This window comes from Alternaria ventricosa (genome assembly GCF_023758065.1).
Source record: "Alternaria ventricosa strain BMP 2768 chromosome Unknown scaffold_10, whole genome shotgun sequence".
Lineage (NCBI taxonomy): Eukaryota > Fungi > Ascomycota > Dothideomycetes > Pleosporales > Pleosporaceae > Alternaria > Alternaria ventricosa.
Genome location: NW_026055690.1, coordinates 731178 through 752081, shown reverse-complemented (window position 1 = coordinate 752081; position 20904 = coordinate 731178). Strand labels below are relative to the sequence as shown.

The window sequence follows — 20904 nt, the reverse complement described above, 5'->3', positions numbered from 1 at the left end:
TCATTTGCTATCTGCAACAACGCGCTGTCTCCTAATGCTGCATGCTTAAAACCAACTCCAAGCTAACTCTAAACTCTAACTCCTGTGCCTAAGAAACCTCTTAATCAGCTCTAGCCTATGCCTCTCCCTTCCAACATGGCGCAAAGTTTCCTCAACGAACGCATCCGGCCTCCACACATCTCCAACCGTGTAATACAATCGTCGGACCGTCGCCGTGTCTTCATCGCCCCAATCTAAACTCCAGTCCGCTTTCACGCCAGGTGCATAGTAGGATAGTTCGAAGAAGCCCACGTTATGACCGATTTCGCACTCGAGCATAAAGCTCTCGAGGACAGGCATTTGCTGCGTCGCTTTTGCAAAGGCGATGAGAAACGGGTCTAGCGTGTCTCGATTACCGTGTTGCATGTATTGAGTGTCCTCCTCGTCCCTCGGGGTGCCAACGAAGTACCAGGCACCAGAAGGCGCGACGGGGTTGAACGAGATCTTGAGCTTCTTGAGCGAGGGCCACGATGGCATGGCGCGCGATTCGTGGACAGAGGGCCAGAACAGCGTCGAGTCGACATAAGCGTCCAGAATGAAGGTTGTAAGATTCTGAGAGAAGACGCGTAGGGACGCGCTAAATGGATCGAAGAGTGTGCCTTGTGGAAGACTAGAGGACGTAGCTTCTCGGTGATCGAACGGCGCTTCCTGGTGGAAATCGAACATCGCTACTGAGCTAGCCGGAAGCTTCGTTCGCTCAAGTAACCTTGCGAAAGTTGATCTTCTCTCAACGCTGGCCGATTGTGCACCCTCTTCGTAAAATTCTGCGTAAATGTGCTTCAGGCCGGGCAGAACTGACATGAGCTGGGGCGCAACGGATGGCGATATCTTTCGGCTGTAATTGCCTTGCATCTGGAAATAGCTGATTCGCGAAACTGTAGGTATTTTGTCCACCTCGGACAGCGTGAGATAGGCAGTAGAATACCGAATCTCGGAATCGTAGCAATCGCTCGGGGACTTCGGAGCTGCTAGGTTGAATCGCAACTCGGAACGGACACCTGCATCCTCCCATTGCTTCAAGGTCGAGAAAAGTTCAGCAATGCTATGGGTGAAGATGTCGTTGTTGGCCTCTTGCTCCTCACTGCTCTCCATGAGATTGCCCTGCTCTTCCGGATATTCTGGAAGCAGAATGCTGTACTTCAAGTTCCTCAAATATTTGCACCTATTGCGTGTTACGATGGTCCGCAGTTCGCCAAGATCTTCGCTTCTGATGTCTAGTCGATGGAATGTAATGAACTCAACAGCCTCCTTCCATTGCTTGGATATTGTAGCAAAAGGTGGCAGTGCTGACGACTTAACGACCAACCGTTGTTGTAAGATATTGGGAACCCCTTCTCGATCTGGATACCGATCGAGAAACGTCACCATCCGGTTGATGATCTCCTGAGGTAGGCGGTCCATTGTGACGAAGATGCCCTGAGCTTAAGTCGAATGACACTCACGAACAATGATTTGAGATAGGCAGACGTGAGTTCTGAATGTGGAGGCGCGAACAGCAGTGCGCTCTTAAAGTCGTGAACTGACAGATGAAACAATGCCATAGATTGTACGTGCCGTGAGGTGAGTAACAAGCTCTACGATTTTTGCAGACACACATCCCTTGCGATGTAGAGCGACACTGCGCGACGAAGATGCATACGGCGTCAGTGCCCTGGCTCTCCGATCCATAGACTCACAACTACCGTCTTATGCACGTCGCGTCCGGAGATGCTCCCGAGGAACTCCAGTGATGGAACGTTTGGAGTCAGTAAGATAGTAATATGACCGACTGACCGAGATGAACGTGGTGTGTTTCGGGTTGCTATTTGGATAAAGAAGGATCAGGGTGGTTGATGAAGCTGAACGATAATTTGCTCACGCGCCAGACACGGAAGGGCTCTTCAATGTTGGATGCCAAGACGGGTTGAGAAGAGATGAGACGGACTGCGGAAATCGCTCAAATGATTGCGGGGTGAGCACCGAATTAGCACGGCTTGGCGGCTTGGCCGGTGCGCTAGCATGTGTCCTGTTCGTGGGAGATCAGCGCCGAAGGTCCTGCGCGATTGTTCTGAAGCATAGTCACTACGAAACATGACAGCAAGAGAGCAGCAGACGGTGCGTACCAAAGCAGTGGGTATATTGAAGTAAAGACTGCTCTAGGGGTAGCGAATGCCAAAACTACGAAGCCCAACCTCCCCTATTCCTGCGACGTGACTACTAACGAGTGAGATCAAGCACCCTAAACGACGTGGGTGTGCTCAACGTGAGGCTCCTTCTCGTCGCCGAGGTTGTTGAGGCGCTCCTTAGCAGCTTGTCTGGCGATAGCATCCATGTCCACAGGAGCGACTGCGGCAGGGCCGTCGAAGATACGGGCGATCTCCTCAAGTGTAGGTCCCTGTAGGTACAGCATTAGCATTGTTCTCATGAGTAGATCAAGAGTGTATATACCTTGGTCTCGGGATAGACGAAGTAGACGAAGACAAGCTCGACGGTAATCCAGAGGGTGTAGAAGAGAGCCAAGTTCCAGTGCTTGGGAAGGTTGTCCCATGCGACGGGGTTGGTCTGACCACCGACGGCGAGAATCGCCTGAACAGTGATGTTCATAATCATGAGACCCTTAGCACGGAGAGCGTAAGGCAGAATCTCAAGAGCGTAGGCAACAAGCAGACCAGACCAGGCGAAAGCGTAGAAGACACCGAAGATCCAGACGAATGGGATCTGAGCGTATCCGGCTGCGGAGTTGGTGTCGCCGGAGTTCTCGTAAATAGCGCAGGTGATGGTCCAGCAGACGAATGAGACGACCATACCAGTGGTTGCGCCGAGGAAGAGGGGACGACGACCAACCTTGTCAATCAAGGTAGCGGCGTAGACGGACACACAGAGAGCCAAGATACGTTCACCACCGGTAAGCTGATTCAAATGTTAGTGGGGATTTGCATGCAACGATTCAGCGATACTTACACCCATCTTCTGGTTCTCGCTGGTAATACCAGCACCCTCGTAGACCAAGTTGATGTAGTTGGAGAAGAGCGCGTTGCCGGAGTACTGGGAGATGATGCCGAGAGAGATGAGGATAGCCAACCTCCATCGGTTACCCTTGGTCTTAACAAAGTCGACGTAGCTGGAGTTCTTGTTGGCATCGGCTTCCAGACGAATGACCTCCCTCATCTCGACGTATTCGAACTGAACAGTAGCGTTGTTTCGGTCACCACCGGCATGGTAGTAGGCGAGAGTGTCCAGGGCCTCTTCGTAGCGCTCCTTGGAGATCAACCAACGTGGGCCTAGGAAGCAATGTCAGCGTATATTCGTTATACGGTGTAAAGTTTGACTTACTCTCAGGAACCCACCAAAGGAAGCAGAGTTGGAGGAATGAGGGCAGAGCCTGAAGAAGGGTGATGGACCTCCAAGACCAGTGGTTGTCCGCCTGAGATGTACCCCATGCGATCCATGCGACGAAGAGAGCACCCAAGTTCCAGAGACAGTTGTATACGGCAGTGAAGATACCACGGTGCTGGGGATGGCAGATCTCGGTAAGAAGAATAGGCGAGCACATCTGTGCGAAAGAGTTACCGAAACCAAGGATGAAACGGCCACCCATGTAGATCTGCCAGTTCGTAGAGAAGGTCGAGACAAGGGCACCAGCAATCATGATGGAGCAGCCGACGGCGATTGGAATCTTACGTCCGGTCCACTGGGTCAGGAAGGGAACGAGGAAGAAGCTGACGATCGAACCGATGTTGTACATGTTGTTCATGAGACCCAGGCGGTTACCGGTAGGCTCATCAAAGTAGTCCTGCCATTTGCTCATCTGCTGTGAAGAGTTCATCATCATGCTAAAAGATGGTCAGCAAATCCCACTTCATTACTGGAAAGTCTACTCACCCGTCATAACCAGTAGTGGCGGAGGCAATGCAAAGGACCGAAGAGTGCCAGAACAGCTTTCGCATGTTTGGGTCCTTGTACCAAATGACCTTCTCGAACTCAGGCGCATCCTCGCGGACGGCGCTGTTGCCCTTGGCGGCTCCGACGTGCATACCAACCATCTTGAATAAAGAACGATGGAACTGTGAAGTGAATGATTGACCGAAGTTCAGGACAAGTAGACTGTGCTACTGATGGGCGAAGTCCCTTGGGGTTGAGAACGACCCTCGTCCGGCGTCGAGTACTTATATTCGAATCCACCTCCACTGCAAGCGACCCCACACCCCGGATGGGAGATACTCCCATGCTTGTTCCACCGCGGGTTGACGGACATGGGTACCGCACTTTGCAGGAAGAATGCCTGACAGCAACGGTGGGAAGGGCCAGTAAGATGATACCAAGAAATCTCCACCGAGCGATCTGTTGGCACCAGGCCCGTAGCGCCGTGGGACTAGACTTACAAGAACAGAGAAGTCCCGTCTTGTCATATCTAGGCATTGGCCGCCAACGGAGATATCCAACGTCCGATGCAAATTGCTGTCTCCCCATGGGGAGTTCGGTTGCCTTCCAGAAGTCTATAACCTGGTGGCGCTAGAACGTGTGACCACATTTGACAATAGACCTAGACACGGGTCGCTGTCATTCATTGGCTCTCGAAAGCGCCTTGATATTAACTTTGTGATAGCCAGATACGACAACAGTATGTTGTGTTTTGGAGCAGCGACATGTGCAAAAGCGACTGTTGGCGAGGCCTGATGGTTCCTATGCCTCGGTCTGCTTCAACTCATCAGATGCTAGACTCGTTCATCATGAGATGTCGAAGCCGATCTGCCGAGTGATTTTCGCCATCAAGCCATGCGTTCCCCGATTCTGTTTCTATTCCGCTGTGCCCAGCGTTGAGGCTTGAGACGCCCCCGGGCTTGATTGTAAGACGCCTCGATAGCTCTGGATCCCCATCTGAACAGGCGACTCGTCCCGCGGATAATTTTGCTTAGCATCCGGTATGCCTCTTGGTGTTCTGCACTCAAGGCTTGGAATAGCCAACCAAGAGTCCGCTCACGGTAAGTCAAGCTTACCACGCGATGCCAGGACCAGCCAAGATGGATAAATGGGCCTGCGCGCCGGATCTGGAGCTCGGTGACTGGACTTTACAAAACAATTGTACTGACGACGTTGTTGCATGGTTTTTCGCACTGGCAGACGTCGATAAGGCTCAGACGGCTTCGATGTACGCATCCGGATAGGGTGAGTAAATGGTTAGGGGGGAAGCCGCGCTGTGCATACGCGCAAGCGACGAGGCGGGACGGTGTCCAGGTGCACATCGGAGCTATGTTGCAGGCCACGTGCAGCCTTGGCGGCATGCACCAGCGGCAGCCGTGGGAGTAATCAATTGCGAGGTCGGTGCTCGTACTCATGCGACACATTCAATTTCCTGGGAGGCATATGTGTGTAGAGAGTTCCACGCGCCGAGCTGTTGGAGTCGACAGTATATTGTTCATGCGCAAGCGAATAGGCTAGTGGGGCCCCTCTTTCCATCGCAGAACGCCCCACCCCGGTCCTCTACTCGCGTTGTACACTCATGTCGTGATTGATGGCGCTTAGAGACCTGATACCAAGCCTTGCCCTGACAAAGACGGGGCCCCGGTCAGCCGGGACTGCGCAGCTCACTCGATAGCGGATCACACATTTAGCCGGCCACATCTGGTGGTGGCGTTGTGGTGGAATATTGCTAGACGCCAAGCATGCTATTCTTCCTGGAGCGGAGAGCGGAAAGGCGGCACGGTGATGGCTGAGACTTCAGTGTGAACATGATTTCAACACTACTCACAGCCTTCATCCCCAAAGTGCGATGTGGCACGGTGCAAAGACTGACCCAGCAGCAACGACGGGCCGAACTTTGAGTCTGTGCTCTTCAGCGCACCTCTGAGCTAGTTCACGAGACGGCACAGCACAGTCGCAGCCTGTAATGAATGTGCGTTCTTATGGGAAGAGTTGTCGACAAGATGGCGGGCCACTATCCTGAACAAGACACCGACGCAGGGCCTTACTTCGTCTCCGGTAACGAGCTTCCACGACCGAACGAAAGAGCGACCTTTCTACCACGCTTCAGCATCTTAGAATATGGCGGTTTCGAACAACAGAGTCCCAGGGAGTCGTCAAACTCTCTCGGATACAAGATTCAGCGAAATATCTATTCAAGTGGAAGATCAGCGAGCGTGACGACTTCACGGCCGCCTCCTTGTCGTCACAAACACACATACTAAGTGTACGGTGGCTATGAGAAGACATGGTAATGGGGTTATGTCCTGTGCATGGCCCACAGCACTCGGTGAGCCAGACCAAACGAGATTTGAAGTTCCAAAGAATGCATAGCCAGAAGATAAGAGATTTAACCATCAAGATCTAGGCTGATCAATTACAAAGGACTAATTCAGGCGCACTGTTTGTGAGCTCTACGTACCGCACGAGACCTTCCGTTATACTCTCTTGTCCACTCCCGCCATTCCATGCTCTTCTGGTCCCGCTCGATGTACTATCTGTGTACTTCATACACTCCAGCCAAAAGTGTTGTTTTCACGAAGTCTGGTCGGCTGACGCGTGTAGGTAAGCTTTACGATCTGATTCGGGACTTTGCCTGCGAACTTCTGCTCTATGATTCTTCCCAAGCCCTCGGCCGCTTCCACCGCCATTCGACAGTAACACCCCGAGTGCTCGATGATGACTGCGTTGAGGGCGTCGCAGTCCAATATCCGAGCAAGCTTGTACTTGTTGAACAGCTCCTCGCCCTCGGCAGGGCAACGGGTGAAATCGTCTTCGTAGTAGTCGTACCCATCTTCGATTTCCAGCCTGACCAGATCGCTGTAGTGGAAGTTGAGTTTGATGGTACGCAGACCCTTGCACTCGAAAGCAAGTTCTAGATCAGCGTTCACACCGAACTCTTCCTTGAAGCGGCTGAAGAACCTGAAGTCGAAGTGACGAACGAGGTCAAAGTGGCTTGGCTCTGCGGTCAGGAACGCGCGTGCAAACTGGTTGTCGGCGTATGAGCAAATCATCATCTGCGAATTCTCCATGACTGTGGCGACCGTCTCGTCGAAGGTTCGTCGCGATGTATAGTAAAACTTGGGAAGAAACCCGGGTCGAGCGGGGTTATTGCCCCTCCTGACTGCCTTGCGCACTTCCATCACGTTCGTATCGACATCGAGGGCAAGTTTCCAGATCTCGAGGCGGAGTTCAGTAGGCAACTCAAGGAATCGGTGAAACTTCGGCTTGATGGCAGGGGTTTCGTAGGCGTCTGCGACTGCGTCGCTCACTGGAGCCCATGGCTCGCCTTTAATGTATCTGGGCACTGGATATTGTAAGCATAGCTCGTGATTTTTTGCATCCCATAACGACCTACTCTTCTTCGATCCGGGTAGCACGCCGTGCCTCACTACCTCAGCCCAAGTCTGAAGATTTCTGTGCGAAGTACTGGAAGACGGGGTTGCAGTTGTGGTTGAGCCGTGAAGATTGGGAAAGGTCATCGTGTCTAGTTGGAAAGTCGCTGCATCATGCGGGACGTTCATGCCAAATCGACTGCTGGCTACTGAGAAGGGAAGGAGGACGACGGGCATGTTTGCGGTTTCCTGTACTGTCAGGAAAGGTCTTCGTATTAGAGGGTTGACTTACAGTACAAAGAGAAATGAATGTAAGAGCCGGAATGGGTAGAGATCGTGAGACCAGGTCTATCGGTGTCTGTTCATATACGCGAAATGAAGGCTCTACGTGTACGGGAGGTAGTGAGTGGAAGATGAAGCAGATGATTAAGACTCCTGCCTCGCCCTTGTAGGAAAGTGTGCCCAGAATAATTTGCAATGTTTCTCTTGGGAAAGCGTCTTTGTGCGTTCGAATTGTATGAAATGCGGCAGATGTGGTTGGCTCCCCGTCTGTGGGCCATCGCAGTACCATGGAATGGAGGTGATGGAACCAATCTGCATATCAGCCTTTCACATATTCGCATTTGAATGTGACTTCTCCTTATACGCCTACGCAAATAGGCAATTTAGAATGTATGGGCGTGCTCTTGCACTACCTTTCCATCTTCGATAACGCAGAAATCCACACCAGCCGTAACACGCAGACTTTCAGTATCAAATAGGTACTCTTCGTCCTTCTTTACTACATCCAGGTAAAAAGGATCTTCGTAAGCCTTCTCGAAATCTTCGTACTTCCGCACCCAGAAGTCCGCCATGCCGTCATACGAAAGAGTAGGCAAACTTAGGCGCGCTTTGTGTTTTGATGTAGTATGATACTTGGATTGATTAGTACTTGTAGATGAAATGCGCAGTATCAAGACAATGAGGTGCTGGACAAGCAGTGGGAGCTGATGGGAAAGCTAACTTGGACGTATTTGACGATGCCGTGACGCTGCAGCCATGACGTGATGAGAGGACCATGTTTGTTCGCCCAATGGTCGTTGAACTCATCTTCAGAAAGTTTATCATTACGGTTCGCATAAACAGTGATGCGTATCAATTCTTCCGTCGACATGATTGCTGTTGCTTGAGTTGTTGCAAATGTGGCTGGCGTCCACGGGTGGCTGGGATGAGGATGGCCGGGTCGATGACGCATCACTGCCTGCAGGAACCCTGATCGGCATCCATCCGAATCTACGGCATGCGCGATTCAATGTGCTCTTTCTCTGCTAATTACCCTGGACCACCGATGCGATGCTCATTATTGTACCTGTCGCTGCGGACCACGTCGCCAGTTTACTTTTTGCACATTACGCCCCGCCTTGACCCTGTAGAACGATAAGGATGGTGCTCCACCCCTCCACTCGACTCTGCGATCAATCACCAATCGCAGGCACGACCTTAGCTTTCAGACAACACATGAACAAAAGGGCCTTTTCACGTACGGCTACTGGTAGCGCCCGCCATGCGGCGTTCTGTTACCCGTAGCCCCTCATTTAAGGGAACGGCGATGTTCGGTCGAGGCCGCGGAAGCTATTATCCGACTGCCGCATAACAGAGTCGCAACGTTGATTATCAGAGCACTTCAGCTCCTGGAAAATCTTGATAATCAGTCATCACCTGCTGGAGATCAACACGACCGTGAAGTGTGAGGCCAAAATGACGTCGATCGATCAGCCGCTGAACGGCAAGATACTCCTCATCACAGGAGGCGCATCTGGTACCTATACCAACCCCAATGACAGGGAGGCGTATACCTAATATGAACAGGAATTGGCCTTTGTGTGACAAAGCAAGCACATGATCTCGGCGCACGCATCCTCGTCGCGGACCTCAAGACTACATCCGATTTCGATACTTTTGCTGCCAACCAGTCAAACATCCTCTACGTGCAATCTGACGTGACGCGATGGGCCGACTTCGACAAGCTCTTCGAAGCGTGCGAGAAGAAATGGAACGACGTTCCTGATGCATACGCCATCTGCGCGGGACTCTTCGACCCACCATTTTCCAACTTCTGGCAAGACCCTGAAGACCAAGGGTATAAGCAAGTGGAGGTCAACGTGAATCATCCAATCAAGTTGACGAGATTGGCTATCAGGAAGAGTCTCGGGAAGGGCAAAAGGGCTAGTGTTTGTATCATCGTAAGTCATACCAACGTATCAGGGTCGACTCGAAGGGTCGTCACGTAATCGATGGTGGCACGTCTAACACCAGAGTAGGCGTCTGTGGCCGGCATATCAGGCAACTTAGCAGCTCCGCTCTACTGCGCAACGAAACACGCTGTCGTGGGCTTCGTCAAGTCTCTTGGACCATCCGAGTCACTCACTGGCGTCAAGATTACCACTCTCTGTCCTGGCGCGGTGGCGACACCGTTATTCGACGCCGCGAAACTCAAGCAGTACTCCGTAACTACAGAGAAAGCATTGACACCAGATGCATGCGCGACTTCTTTGTTGGATCTACTACAGAAGAAAGAGTACCCATGTGGCAGTGTACTAGAAATCACTCTTGGCGGGACAAGGCTTATCCCGGAGTGGGGTGTGGAGGCACCGAAGGGTGTGGGCTCAGGACAAGACCTGGACGAGCAGTTCATGACGAACATGCTACAGCCTATCAACGACAAGTTAAATGCAGAGAAGGCGAAGGCATGAGGACACATATTGTAAGGGGTGCGTGTGTATTATGTGCGGTATCGGAATCTCGCTACCAGATCACACTGAACAACGAAAAGTCAAAATAGGTCTGCAGCATACATCAACATGAAGCCATGCAAAGTGTGTGACCCAACGCCAACGTAGGCTCCAGGCTGGTTAGGTTTCTCCAAACCCCTGACATCCCCGGCTCACAATAGCCTCAGCCCCCTAACAACCCCACATACCCTCCTTGCAGTCCCCCAAATCCCTCTTCTGAACCACCACCTTCTCTGCCTTTGTCTCTTCAAATAGTTTGCCGTGCGTGTGCCTCCATTTGTCGGGGATGACGACTTCGTCATCCGCATCGTTGTCGTTTGCCCGTGCGACAACGAAGTCGCTGGTGGTGATGAGGGGCAGGGTGCCCATGCCACTTGGGATGTATGGGCGGGGGTTGGGGAACATGGGGAGGCTGAGCCCCAGGGTGATGAAGAGGGAGATGATGATGGTGTTGAAATGCATCTTGTTGGTTGTGGTGGGGAGGTTTTTGGTTGGTGTGTTGGTTTGGTTTTGGGTTGGTAGTAGTGGATGGTTTGGAGTATCCTTGAAATGTTTTGGCTTTGGATGTAAGGTGTTTCTGTGATGGTAAGAAAGCTAAGAGGGAAAGCAGAAGCAGGGTGTTATATACTAATGGGAAAATGCGTAAATTCCATGGGATTTCAGTACCATGGTTTAGATGTGGATGGAGTTCCGACTCCACCATGCTCTTCAAAAATGGCTCAGTGATTGCTCCAGCCATACAAAGCGTCTCTGATCTGTATCACGCAGGGACTAACCAAAGTTTGGGGGCATCCGGGTAAACTTCGGCTGCTTATCGGGGTGCATGCACGAACTTATGGTGCCGTGAAGTAGTCTAGCACTTTCCAATGTCCAATCGTCTTTGCACTATCAACGATTTCGCGCTAACCCTGTATGTCTACCCAAAGTTCGTGGGAAACGCTCCTTCAGTCCACGGGTGCCTGCCTTCGGCGCCTTCCTTTGATCAGCACAGCCGCTGCGCACCCCATCTTGCCCTGCATTCTTAGCCCGGCTCTTTTCTCGGCATACTGCTTACGCAGCAGCTTCCAATCTGAACACATGATGTTATATCGCTAAGTTTGCTCACAATGGGTCTTACCCTTTCCAAACTCAAGCAACGTAACTACTGGAAAGCATCGAGCTGTACGTTAGCGGCTCTCGCGTCTGGATCCCGAATACTGTATTTAGACATTTACACCATCTGAGGGATGCGTTGGAGAATATATGGGTGCCAGTTTCGCATGCTTGCTATGATTGTCGGCCTTGTATGCAGCAACTACAGCACACTCCCCAACGATATCGACCGTGGCAATCACCGCAGTTCAGCACACTGGAGCTTGTCTTTGCAAGCTGCGTAGCTGAGATGAGCAACTGCGCGCTGTTAATCATAAACTCAGGCAAGGTAGGGTTGTGTTGTGGTCCGTGTTCGCGCCTGCCTTCACTTCCACCTTCACCTCCGGATTATCTGCCTAAGCGAGTCCCAAAGAGTAATTCCACCCCGCTAGCTTGTCAAATGCAGACTGAGTCTTTGGCATTTCTACCTGTCACCTCTCCCTATCGCGCTCAGCAAAACTACGCGCAACAATGGCAGAAACTCGGCGCCTCAACTTTGCAAATGCAGTGCAAAAGTAAGTTCGCCGGACTCAAACGTCGAGCTTGATGTTAACCGTCGCCATAGCTGTCTCACCTCGGGCGAGTACTCAGATCTCATCATCAAGTGCGGAGACGATGTCTATAAAGTTCACAAAGTGATCGTGTGCACACAAGCGGGATTCTTCGCTCGGGCTATCAAATTCGGTGGCAAGGTGCGTGAAAGCTCTTTGTGCGTTAGGATAAACCTGACCATCAACAGGAAACTCAAGAAAACGTCATCGATCTCCCTGACGACGAACCCAAAGTGATTGTCGCTCTCGTACACTACCTGTACTTGGGCACTTACGATGGAGAGTTCTCTGGCACCCCACCCGAGCCGGAGCAGCCTCTTGTCATCAATCGTAGTGATGTTCGGAGCTCAACATACGGACGCAATTATACATATGCGTTTCCGCACACCTGTGAGCCCAGTTGTGAAATGTACTGCGTGTGCCCACATCACATCTGCGCCGTCACCTGTTGCTCCGTGCCTTGCAAAGCCTTCGTATGCGATAAATGCTGCTCAGTCGGAGCTCGCGGATCCTCGTCCCAACTTCTCAATCACTCGAAGATGTACGCGATCGCCGACAAGTACGATGTCACTGGACTCAGAGAGCTGGCAAGCAAGAACTTCACGCTAGCTTGCAAGATATTCTGGGATGATGCGGCTTTCGCTACCGCAGTCGACCATGTTTTTTCTTCGACCCTTCCCACGGACACCGGCTTACGGTCTATAATCATCGAGACCATCTCCAACAATATGACTCTTGTGCACAAAGAGGAGATACAGGCAATGGTGGGAAAGCACAGCGACCTGGCTGTGGGTGTATTGCTGAAGAAAGCGAGCTAGACCGATTGGAGATGAAGAGGAGCCATGAACAGTGGCATCCTACGAACACCTCGGAGAAGAGGCTAGGGAGATGATACCATGTCGGCTCTCCAATGTCATTACCGTAGTAAACTGCGTCTCTGGATAGAAGCTCGAGAAGCGTGTCAATAGTCGATGCAACAAATGATCAACCCACATCTCTGCCAACGCCTAAACACCATTACATATAGCATTACTGCGTGATAGCCCTCAGCCCTTGCAATGTCAACCCAAACATAACACCCCTCGCAACCCTAGGCTCCTGCAGACAATCAAACACCTTACCCAACGCCTCTCCACTAGCAGCCTGGCCCATAACACTCGTGAGCGCTTGCGGCATACCATTCTCTACAAGCAACTTCCTCGCTTTGACCCTCAACTTCTCTTTCTCTTCATCGCTCATCTCTTTTGGCCATCCTTTGAGTTCTTCTTCGGTTGGCAGACCGTTCTCCCGGATCTTTCTGATATGATAGGCTAGGCCGGCGTCGGACGCATTCCCATCAAGCACGGTGGTCTGAAGGAGTGATGTGATGGAGGATAGTTGTGGGTTTCCTGGGCGTAGGAGAAACGATTTTGCGGCGTTAAGGAGGGTGCGCCGGAGTGTCCAGGCAGAGGAGAGGGTGTAGAGTTCGTTGATGACGGCGAAGAAGAGCTCGATGAGGACGGTGGTTTCGGGCTCGGATAGTGGCGTGTGGGTGGGTGATGTGCGTGGCTTCAAGGATTTGGCAGGGGATGAGGTTAGCGATGTAGCTGATGGTCGGCGGGGTAGTGAGGGCACGGAGTCCGTTGATGGCCGTGAAGGTTTCTGAGGTGGTGTTGGTTCTGGCTGATTGCGCATGGTGCTGTAGTCGTCTGAGATCTCGCTAGGCATTGGCGGTAAGTTGATTAGCTGATCACCTCCCATCATGGGGCTGAGATCTTCGATCTTCTCGCGCATGCTTGGTGCGCGACTGTTGCTTCGTGAACCGTATCTAGAAGACCTTCCTGAGCGCTTGCCATCGCCGTCAGGGTTGTATGATGGCCGACGTTCCATGGGCGCCTCGCGTCCTGGCTGCTGATCGATGACGGGTGAATGAGGATCGCGCACAGAGTCCATCGATGTACGTTTGGTTACTAGCGATAACGTGCTCGGAGATCGAATATGCGTGGGTAGTTCGGAAACGGTAGACTCGGCTCTACTTTGTCGTGTTTGGATTGGCGCCGTGTTGGACGATGTACGGCTCAGCGGACTTCCAGAAGCGTTCGGAGTGGCAGCGTTGCTGATCGATTCGCGATTCTTCTTTCCTCCCAGTGGTGATGCTACGCTGCCTAGTACGCCTGTAACTCCACCGAACAGAGCTTTGCCACCGCCAGCAACTTCTTTGGGTGCTTTTGAAAGTACTCCCATCATCCCTTTACCAACCGAGTCGAAGGTCTGACCGGCCCACCCAATCCCTGGAAAGCCACCACCGGGCGTCTTTCCTGAACCCAGTTCCTTGTCCAAGAAGCGCTTCATCCCTTCACTTTCAGCAAGTGGCTGGTACTTCACAGCATCGTTGAGGTAACGCTCCAGCTCTCCACGCAAGGACGCCTTGGTGTGGCCTTTCCACGGTGGCAGTGTAGCGTGTGCTTCGTTGAAGCCAGAAGTTCCGGTGATAGCTGCTATCCGACGTATGACCTCGTGTAACGTCTCGAACTCGGCGTACTTGCGAGCTGTCATCCACCCGGTGTGATGATTAGACTTCGGCTCGATCTGAATCAGGTACTCTGCTGTAGGCTTGGCCTTGATCGTGCCCTTCTCTCCAGGCATACTGTCATCAAAGATGGACATTGTGCTATTGTGCAAGGTTAATGGTGGTGGTCGCTCGGCAGGTGGGTTGTCCATAAGCGCGGTCGGCGGTTGGGGCATTACAAGCTGATCGAAGCTCGTGAAAGCCTTCTTTACCTCCTGAGCTGGTGGGTCTTCGGAACTTCTTGGTGGTGATGCTGGCGTGGCCTCTGAGAATGATCGACGGGAGAGCCCTGATATGGCCAAGTCTGAGTGCTCAACATCGCCATGCGCTTCGCCCTCAGAAGACGAGGGGGTGACTATTCCCTGTGTGGTGCTCTCGGACTGGTCATCGTTCAGGGTCGATGTAGACGCGCTTTGCTTTTGCTGCTCCTTCAGTCGCTTTGCGTCTTCCTCGGCAATCATCTGGCTCAGGAGCTGTGCTTCCCGCATCGCATCGTCCATAGCTTCTTGCGCCTTACTCATAACACGCTTGTGCTCCCTCTTTTCAGCGGGGGTTGCCGTTCCTGCACCACCTAACTCGCTCTCCGCGTTCTCCTTGACACTTTGTAGCTGTTCAGACGAACCCTCGACGCCTGCGTCAATAGCATTGAGAAGCTCGGGTTCGCCCTCTTCCAAAAGATATACGATCCACCCGTTGATCCACTCTGGCTTGGAGCAGGTCACGACGATCATCTCAAGTATAAGCTTCGCGAGGATTTGGTGCAGGAATAGCCGTGCTGGTACGCAGTTGTCTAGGGTAGGTGCCGGTCAGCGTACGCTCATGATCTGTATATGGGAGTCACTTACAGGTCTTTGGCTCAAGATAGTTCTGTAGGATATCTTCAGCAGCTACACTAAACTGCTTCATCTGGTAGTCTGGGTCGAGGATGTTCGCGAGGGTGCTATCCCGCTTCATCTTGAGATATATATCAACCGCTTCGGTTGGCACATCACCGGGGGACGCTTGGATGGCTGCGGCAATCTCCTGCAGCAGAATGATCATGAAGGAGGATGAGCGCGTCACGAAGTCAAGGAAATTGTCGGCTGGTCGCTTTCGGGAGAGGTGTGCAGATATGGAAAGCACAAAGGCTGTCAGAGTCTGGCGGCACGAATTCGGGAAAGTGTCTTCGGAAGGCAGTAGGGGTGAGTACCACCACCTGCGTTGTATTAGAACAGTATCTAGGCACTGCGCGGAGGACATACTTGACATAGTCACGAATGACTGCATCCGTCAACTCCGTCAGCGCAGCGGCAGTCTCGGGCTTGAAGTCTGAGTAGTCGAGCGTCTTGCCGGAGTACAGCTGCACACTGAAGTCGTCGCTGTCGTCTCCGGACTTGCCCTTGTCTTGAGTCTTGTCGTTCCGCCAGTCGAGGACGCGCTGGGCGATATCGACGGCCAACTCTCTCTTCCGCGCATCGGCGCTCTTTCCCTGATTTTCCTTATTATCGCCATGGTGCCCCTCCCATGTCGCGTGGAGGACGACGCCGCCTACGACGCCTATGAGGACCAGCCCGACGCGGCCGAGAATGAGATATGTGCCTGCGCCGAGGCCCGCGAGACAGGCGCCGAGCGTCTCATTGCTGGCAGTCGCCAAGAAGTGTAAGGTGCGATCAGTGAGGGCCTTGAGGTCAAATGGAGGCGCGCCTGCCTCTGCCTTTGGTGCATCCGGCGTCACGGCGGTGCTATCGCCGAGCGAGTCATGATGGGGATCGTGGTCGGGTGCGGAGGGGGGCGGGCTCGGGGGTGCTATGGGGTCGCTCATGGTGGTTGTGTGTAGGCCAACATTGGGGTCTGCGATATTAGAGAAAGTCGTGGCCTGCAGTGAAGCATGGTCCGGTGCGACAGACTGGCTATGTGGCGTCCCCGGCCGCTGACACTGGCGTACTGGCCGTTTCACAGCTGCCGCTTGTTGATCGCAGGGCGACCGCTGAATAGTATCGCCGACCCCGCCGCGCGTTGCCTCGCTATTTTCAAACTGCCCCGTCATTCCGATCTTCACACTTCCACGCGTCACCTCTCCCGCATCCGTATCAGCCATGTCCAGCGACGCAGCCAACGATCCCGAGATCCTCTCTCATGTCCAGCAGTTCTGGGAGGGCCGCAAGCCTAGCAGCCCCATCTACCAGTTCTTGCTCGACGACATCAAGCTGACCTATGCCTCCAAAGGCGTCGTGCGCGCACAGCTGCCGCTTACCAAGAACCACGTGAACACGCACGGCAGTATCCATGGCTCTGTCTCCGCGACATTGATAGACTGGGTCGGTGGCATGGCCATTGCAGCTTGGGATAACCGGACCAAGACAGGAGTGTCGACAGACATTCACATCTCATACCAGTCTGGAGCCAAGGATGGTGATACCATCGAGATTGAAGGCAAGGCCGGAAAGGTGGGCGGAACGCTCGCATTCACTACAGCGACTATATGGAAGCTTGTCGATGGCAAGCCAGGTTCTATTGTCGCGACAGGCTCCCACACCAAATTTGTTAAGATATGAACCATTATATATGACACGCCATCTTCTTTGAGATCTCGTCCTGCGCTCCATGGTCGATCGAGCTCACTCGGATCGCGAAGATTGACTGACCCTCTCGCTACCATTCCGCGCCTAGCTTTACAGCGACGACAGCATGGGTATGTGGGAGGGTCTTACATACTGTAGATGATCTAATATCATGAGTATTGAATCTGTTCGACAGAAGGCTTTTTTGCTATCCCAATATTGAGTTTGAACCTTCCAGCATTTCCTGTCACTTTGCCGAGGAATCCCCAGGAATCTGGGTGTGCTGGAGTGAACCCAATGACACAAGCCCCTCTGAACAAGTTCAACATTTCAACACCAGATGTCGATATCGCGAGGGAGGAACACGCGTCGCGTGTATTGGCGCCACACCCACGAGCCACACTCGGCCCGTGTCAGCCAATCACAGGACGCTTGAGCCACACTTCCAACGCGCCAAGCTTCGCGGTTTCCTGGTCAAGCCACAGACCATGCCGTAAACACAAGTAAGAGAGGCTGCAATTTGCGCAGTGCAGCATGTCAAGGATCATGTGTCTTGAAAACAAGTTCATGGCGTATGTCATATGGTGAATGGGCACTAGCTCTGACGTCGATGCTACCGTAAACAAAGGTATAGACATGGGAAAATGGACTCCATGTATACATAAAGACTCCACAGTCTGCGTAGTACACGCAACAAGACACTACTATTCTACTCCATCACTTACTCAAGACTAGCTTAACCTGAAGAGTCTGCTCTACTCCCATCAGTCACATCACACCAAGCACACGCACTCACAACTCAACACTGAATTCTCCTTCAAGAAGCTTTCCATCAAGAAGCACTACCCGTCCGACCTCGGCTTGGTACAGGAAACCTTTCCATACTACACAAAGCTTACCAACAAACACCACAACAATATGGGCTGCGCACCCTCCCGCCCCCGCCGCTTCGACGGCAGAGGAACGTCTTACGTCGACCATCCTCCCAGCAAACACGACATCAGTGGTATGGGAACAAAGTACAGTCGACGGAACGGCAGCGTGGCCGGTCCCGGTACAATTGGCACATCCATGGGACACAGTGGCATGAGCGGCAGACATGGCGGTATGGGCAGCAGCGGTATGACTACTGGCACTAGCATGGGCCGATCAAGTCGATCAAGTGGAGGTATGAGTAACGGCATGGGTATGAGTCGTTCGAGCCGCTCGGGGGGAGGTCTAGGGGGGCTGGTGTCAGGGTTTGGGAGGAGCCGGAGATGTTAGTTAGTCCGGAGTGGCAGACTGTTTTGGCGGGGAGGCATACGAGGGGGTTGGGAGGGGAGAGGAGGGATGCGAGGTGATATGGTACCGTACTGGGTGTCTTTGGGTGTCATTACGGTAGTGAGATGGTTATGTTTTCCATTGGTTTGCATGGGTCGGGCAATTTCAGAAATTGGATGCGGAGGCTTTAATGTGTTACGGCTGTGCGTCTTCGCTAGGATCAGTTGATGTGGTTGCGAAGTCATCGACCTAGGAAAAGAAGTGTGACATGCTTGTGTGAGGCCAATGTTTATCATGTTTCTCATTTCTGATCGCTATCAAGCTAACTAGGTATCTACTGGACCTCATGCCGCATGTGATGAGCCATCCTCAACTACAACTCGCCACTGTCACCGCGTGATACTATCTAGATGGCGGTACCGAATTTGACCCTAGCCCTCTGCTGTACCCCACCCATCGGAGGCCAAGCCTGAATGTCGAAACCATCCTCCGCTAGGCTGTCAACAAGATCACGACCAAAGCCTGTCAAGTCCAACATCAGCGTCTGAAAGAACTTCAAGCGCATGAGCTGGTTGATATGAGGTTTCAGCAGCTCGAGAACAGCCTGGCGCAACATATCGTTGCCATCTACAGTGTTGCGCCAGACGAGGACCAGAGAGTCGAGGAAGGAGTTGAGAACCGACGAGACGGGGTCAGCGTCAACATGCTTGTGATCGAAATCGGCGGCACTGTGGGAGAAGTCGGTTGGGTCTCCACCAGAAGGCAGACCCATACTGAGAACCATTCCGACGATGTTGATGTACTCTCCGATAGCGTGGTCGCACAGCTTGGCGACGTCGTACTTGTTTCCGACAACGTACGCGTGTACGTGCAGGTCCAGAAGGGTGATGTTCTCGTACTCCAGGCGCATATTGGGGTTGAAGATGTAGATGCCGTCTTGGATGTACTGGATCATGGCTGCGACGGCGTAGGGGAAATCATCGCGGACGCGGATGCAACGTGTTTGACCTTCCTTTGATGTTGTTAGTATGCTGGAATATGCTGATTGCGTATTGGGAACGTACAATGGATGGACCGTCTAGCATCGGTGCAAAGAAGCGCGACTCTGTACACAAGAGGTACTTGTTGAGCTTCATGACTTGCTTGCCCTTGTCAAAGGAGATCATGACGTCGTCCTGCTGGATCTCAGAGAAACAGCTTCGTTGTGTTAGTATTGTCTGTTCTCACACTCTTTGTATATGGTGTTTGCTTACTATTGAAGATCGCTCGACTGCATAGTGAAGACACTGGTACGAGCAGCATTGATATCGACAGCGGACTGCGACGTCAGATCTGGCCGATACCTGCGAGGCGGGTCTAGCAGTGAAAGGGTCTGGAAGTGAAGCGCACTCGGAGTCAGCGGACCCACGCCTCCGACTGGGTCTTCGAAGACGATGGGGCCGGGCTCGTTGGAATAAGCACCTAATACCTGATCCAGCGGTGAACTCGAGCCTTGATCTATATCTATGTGGGGAGTGATATAGGTTTGTTCAAAGCCATTGCCGGCGACAGGCAGCTCCGATAGACCACGAAGAGATGAGGTGCGTGGAGGAAGCTGAAGACGATGTCGGAAGCCATCGAAGGGCTTTGTAAACTTGTCCTGGGCGGGCAGATACAGTGTCTCGTTCTCTTTGTCGGAACCGAACGAGGATGTAGGCGCGTAGAAGATTTGTGGTGTCGAAGCAGGAGACGAGGCGACGACACTGCGGAGGGCCTTGCGATGCGGATGACTCGACAGATTTGAAGCACCTTGAAAAGCATTGCCGAAGGCACGTTTGCGATCTTGCTGATTCATGTCGACGTACTGTTGGTATTCGCTGCCGTCAAATCGAGTCGCCTATGGAGGATAGGTAGGATGGAGATCCTCTCCGAAGAGATTTTCGGTATTTATACACGCATGGAAAGTGGAGTGCGTGAGAAACGAGGTGACCGCGTCGTCGTGAGTGAGAGTTTTGATAGTAATCACCCCGGTTCGGTGGTGAACGTGAGCGTTTGTCGAATCCTTACACTCTATTGCTGTGCCAGTGAATTGAGGACAGTGGACGCATCTCTGAGTGAGAAGTGAAAAGCGTAGGCCCACGTAATATCGGAACTAGTCAACACTGGTAGCGCGCTTGCCTAGCTGTCGAAAGCGGGATACTGGCTCGGCTTCTTTCACTGCCACTGAGAGGGTCGCTACCGGTCGTACACTATTTCCAGCGCGTTGCCATCTCGTCGAACAGGTCCGCTCTGAAGTCTGGTAGCTCGTCCATTGACTCATATACAAGCGCCATGGTTCTACCCGTACCATGTATGAAAGCTTGCACATGGTCGGCGCAGAGCTTAATCGCCACGCTCTTGAGATTCTCTGCATTGGCCGTTCGCTCAGGTGCGTAAATAGCGCGAATTGCATGCAGTAACTGCTCTTCTTGGCCATCAACTTCTAAGACAATTGCCGCGAGGTCCTCGAATTTCTGGAGTGCGAGTGTCTTCAAGCCGGCTATCCCGTATCGCTCTGCAAGCATGTATACGTCAACATGAGAGCGCAGAGTGACCTCCTCGGGTACGTCAAGGTCCGAGCCATCTAATTGATACGTGTAATCCAGTTGGTAACAGTACTGCATCATGGCTGCGACGGCTGCTGGATTGTCGGCACTTAGATCGATGATGCCTTTTGGCGATTTCTGCTCAGGTCAGCGCGATTGAGACTAGTGAGTTGACTGAACATACTGGCGACATGACAACTGCGCACACTCTTGAAAACCACCGCGA

The 20904-nt window shown here is 52.6% G+C and overlaps 11 protein-coding genes across 11 annotated transcripts; 3 read left to right on the top strand and 8 right to left on the bottom strand.

Moving 5' to 3' along the window:
* Nucleotides 1–75: 75 nt before the first annotated feature.
* On the bottom strand, nucleotides 76–1636 carry J4E93_006331 (uncharacterized protein; the record flags this gene model as incomplete). The annotated part of the gene is made up of 2 exons (XM_049344247.1): nucleotides 76–1455; nucleotides 1631–1636. The coding sequence occupies 2 exons, from the start codon at nucleotides 1634–1636 to the stop codon at nucleotides 76–78; spliced, it is 1386 nt and encodes a 461-aa protein (XP_049198682.1).
* A 621-nt stretch (nucleotides 1637–2257) lies between these two features.
* J4E93_006330 (uncharacterized protein) lies at nucleotides 2258–4061 on the bottom strand (the record flags this gene model as incomplete). The annotated part of the gene is made up of 5 exons (XM_049344246.1): nucleotides 2258–2413; nucleotides 2467–2928; nucleotides 2980–3299; nucleotides 3352–3851; nucleotides 3901–4061. 5 exons carry the CDS (start codon nucleotides 4059–4061, stop codon nucleotides 2258–2260), a joined length of 1599 nt encoding a protein of 532 aa, XP_049198681.1.
* Nucleotides 4062–6485: 2424 nt separating this feature from the next.
* J4E93_006329 (uncharacterized protein) lies at nucleotides 6486–7550 on the bottom strand (the record flags this gene model as incomplete). Its single annotated transcript, XM_049344245.1, has 3 exons — nucleotides 6486–7285; nucleotides 7337–7385; nucleotides 7545–7550. The coding sequence occupies 3 exons, from the start codon at nucleotides 7548–7550 to the stop codon at nucleotides 6486–6488; spliced, it is 855 nt and encodes a 284-aa protein (XP_049198680.1).
* A 428-nt stretch (nucleotides 7551–7978) lies between these two features.
* On the bottom strand, nucleotides 7979–8466 carry J4E93_006328 (uncharacterized protein; the record flags this gene model as incomplete). The annotated part of the gene is made up of 2 exons (XM_049344244.1): nucleotides 7979–8227; nucleotides 8317–8466. The coding sequence occupies 2 exons, from the start codon at nucleotides 8464–8466 to the stop codon at nucleotides 7979–7981; spliced, it is 399 nt and encodes a 132-aa protein (XP_049198679.1).
* Nucleotides 8467–9050: 584 nt separating this feature from the next.
* On the top strand, nucleotides 9051–10045 carry J4E93_006327 (uncharacterized protein; the record flags this gene model as incomplete). Its single annotated transcript, XM_049344243.1, has 3 exons — nucleotides 9051–9111; nucleotides 9162–9535; nucleotides 9614–10045. 3 exons carry the CDS (start codon nucleotides 9051–9053, stop codon nucleotides 10043–10045), a joined length of 867 nt encoding a protein of 288 aa, XP_049198678.1.
* A 210-nt stretch (nucleotides 10046–10255) lies between these two features.
* J4E93_006326 (uncharacterized protein) lies at nucleotides 10256–10753 on the bottom strand (the record flags this gene model as incomplete). The annotated part of the gene is made up of 2 exons (XM_049344242.1): nucleotides 10256–10546; nucleotides 10751–10753. 2 exons carry the CDS (start codon nucleotides 10751–10753, stop codon nucleotides 10256–10258), a joined length of 294 nt encoding a protein of 97 aa, XP_049198677.1.
* Nucleotides 10754–11686: 933 nt separating this feature from the next.
* Nucleotides 11687–12584, top strand: J4E93_006325 (uncharacterized protein; the record flags this gene model as incomplete). The annotated part of the gene is made up of 4 exons (XM_049344241.1): nucleotides 11687–11730; nucleotides 11781–11907; nucleotides 11955–12096; nucleotides 12262–12584. The coding sequence occupies 4 exons, from the start codon at nucleotides 11687–11689 to the stop codon at nucleotides 12582–12584; spliced, it is 636 nt and encodes a 211-aa protein (XP_049198676.1).
* Nucleotides 12585–12795: 211 nt separating this feature from the next.
* On the bottom strand, nucleotides 12796–16115 carry J4E93_006324 (uncharacterized protein; the record flags this gene model as incomplete). Its single annotated transcript, XM_049344240.1, has 3 exons — nucleotides 12796–15104; nucleotides 15160–15509; nucleotides 15556–16115. 3 exons carry the CDS (start codon nucleotides 16113–16115, stop codon nucleotides 12796–12798), a joined length of 3219 nt encoding a protein of 1072 aa, XP_049198675.1.
* A 274-nt stretch (nucleotides 16116–16389) lies between these two features.
* Nucleotides 16390–16848, top strand: J4E93_006323 (uncharacterized protein; the record flags this gene model as incomplete). The annotated part of the gene is made up of 1 exon (XM_049344239.1): nucleotides 16390–16848. The coding sequence occupies one exon, from the start codon at nucleotides 16390–16392 to the stop codon at nucleotides 16846–16848; it is 459 nt and encodes a 152-aa protein (XP_049198674.1).
* A 1672-nt stretch (nucleotides 16849–18520) lies between these two features.
* Nucleotides 18521–19948, bottom strand: J4E93_006322 (uncharacterized protein; the record flags this gene model as incomplete). Its single annotated transcript, XM_049344238.1, has 3 exons — nucleotides 18521–19126; nucleotides 19179–19311; nucleotides 19386–19948. The coding sequence occupies 3 exons, from the start codon at nucleotides 19946–19948 to the stop codon at nucleotides 18521–18523; spliced, it is 1302 nt and encodes a 433-aa protein (XP_049198673.1).
* Nucleotides 19949–20342: 394 nt separating this feature from the next.
* Nucleotides 20343–20759, bottom strand: J4E93_006321 (uncharacterized protein; the record flags this gene model as incomplete). The annotated part of the gene is made up of 1 exon (XM_049344237.1): nucleotides 20343–20759. The coding sequence occupies one exon, from the start codon at nucleotides 20757–20759 to the stop codon at nucleotides 20343–20345; it is 417 nt and encodes a 138-aa protein (XP_049198672.1).
* Nucleotides 20760–20904: the final 145 nt, after the last annotated feature.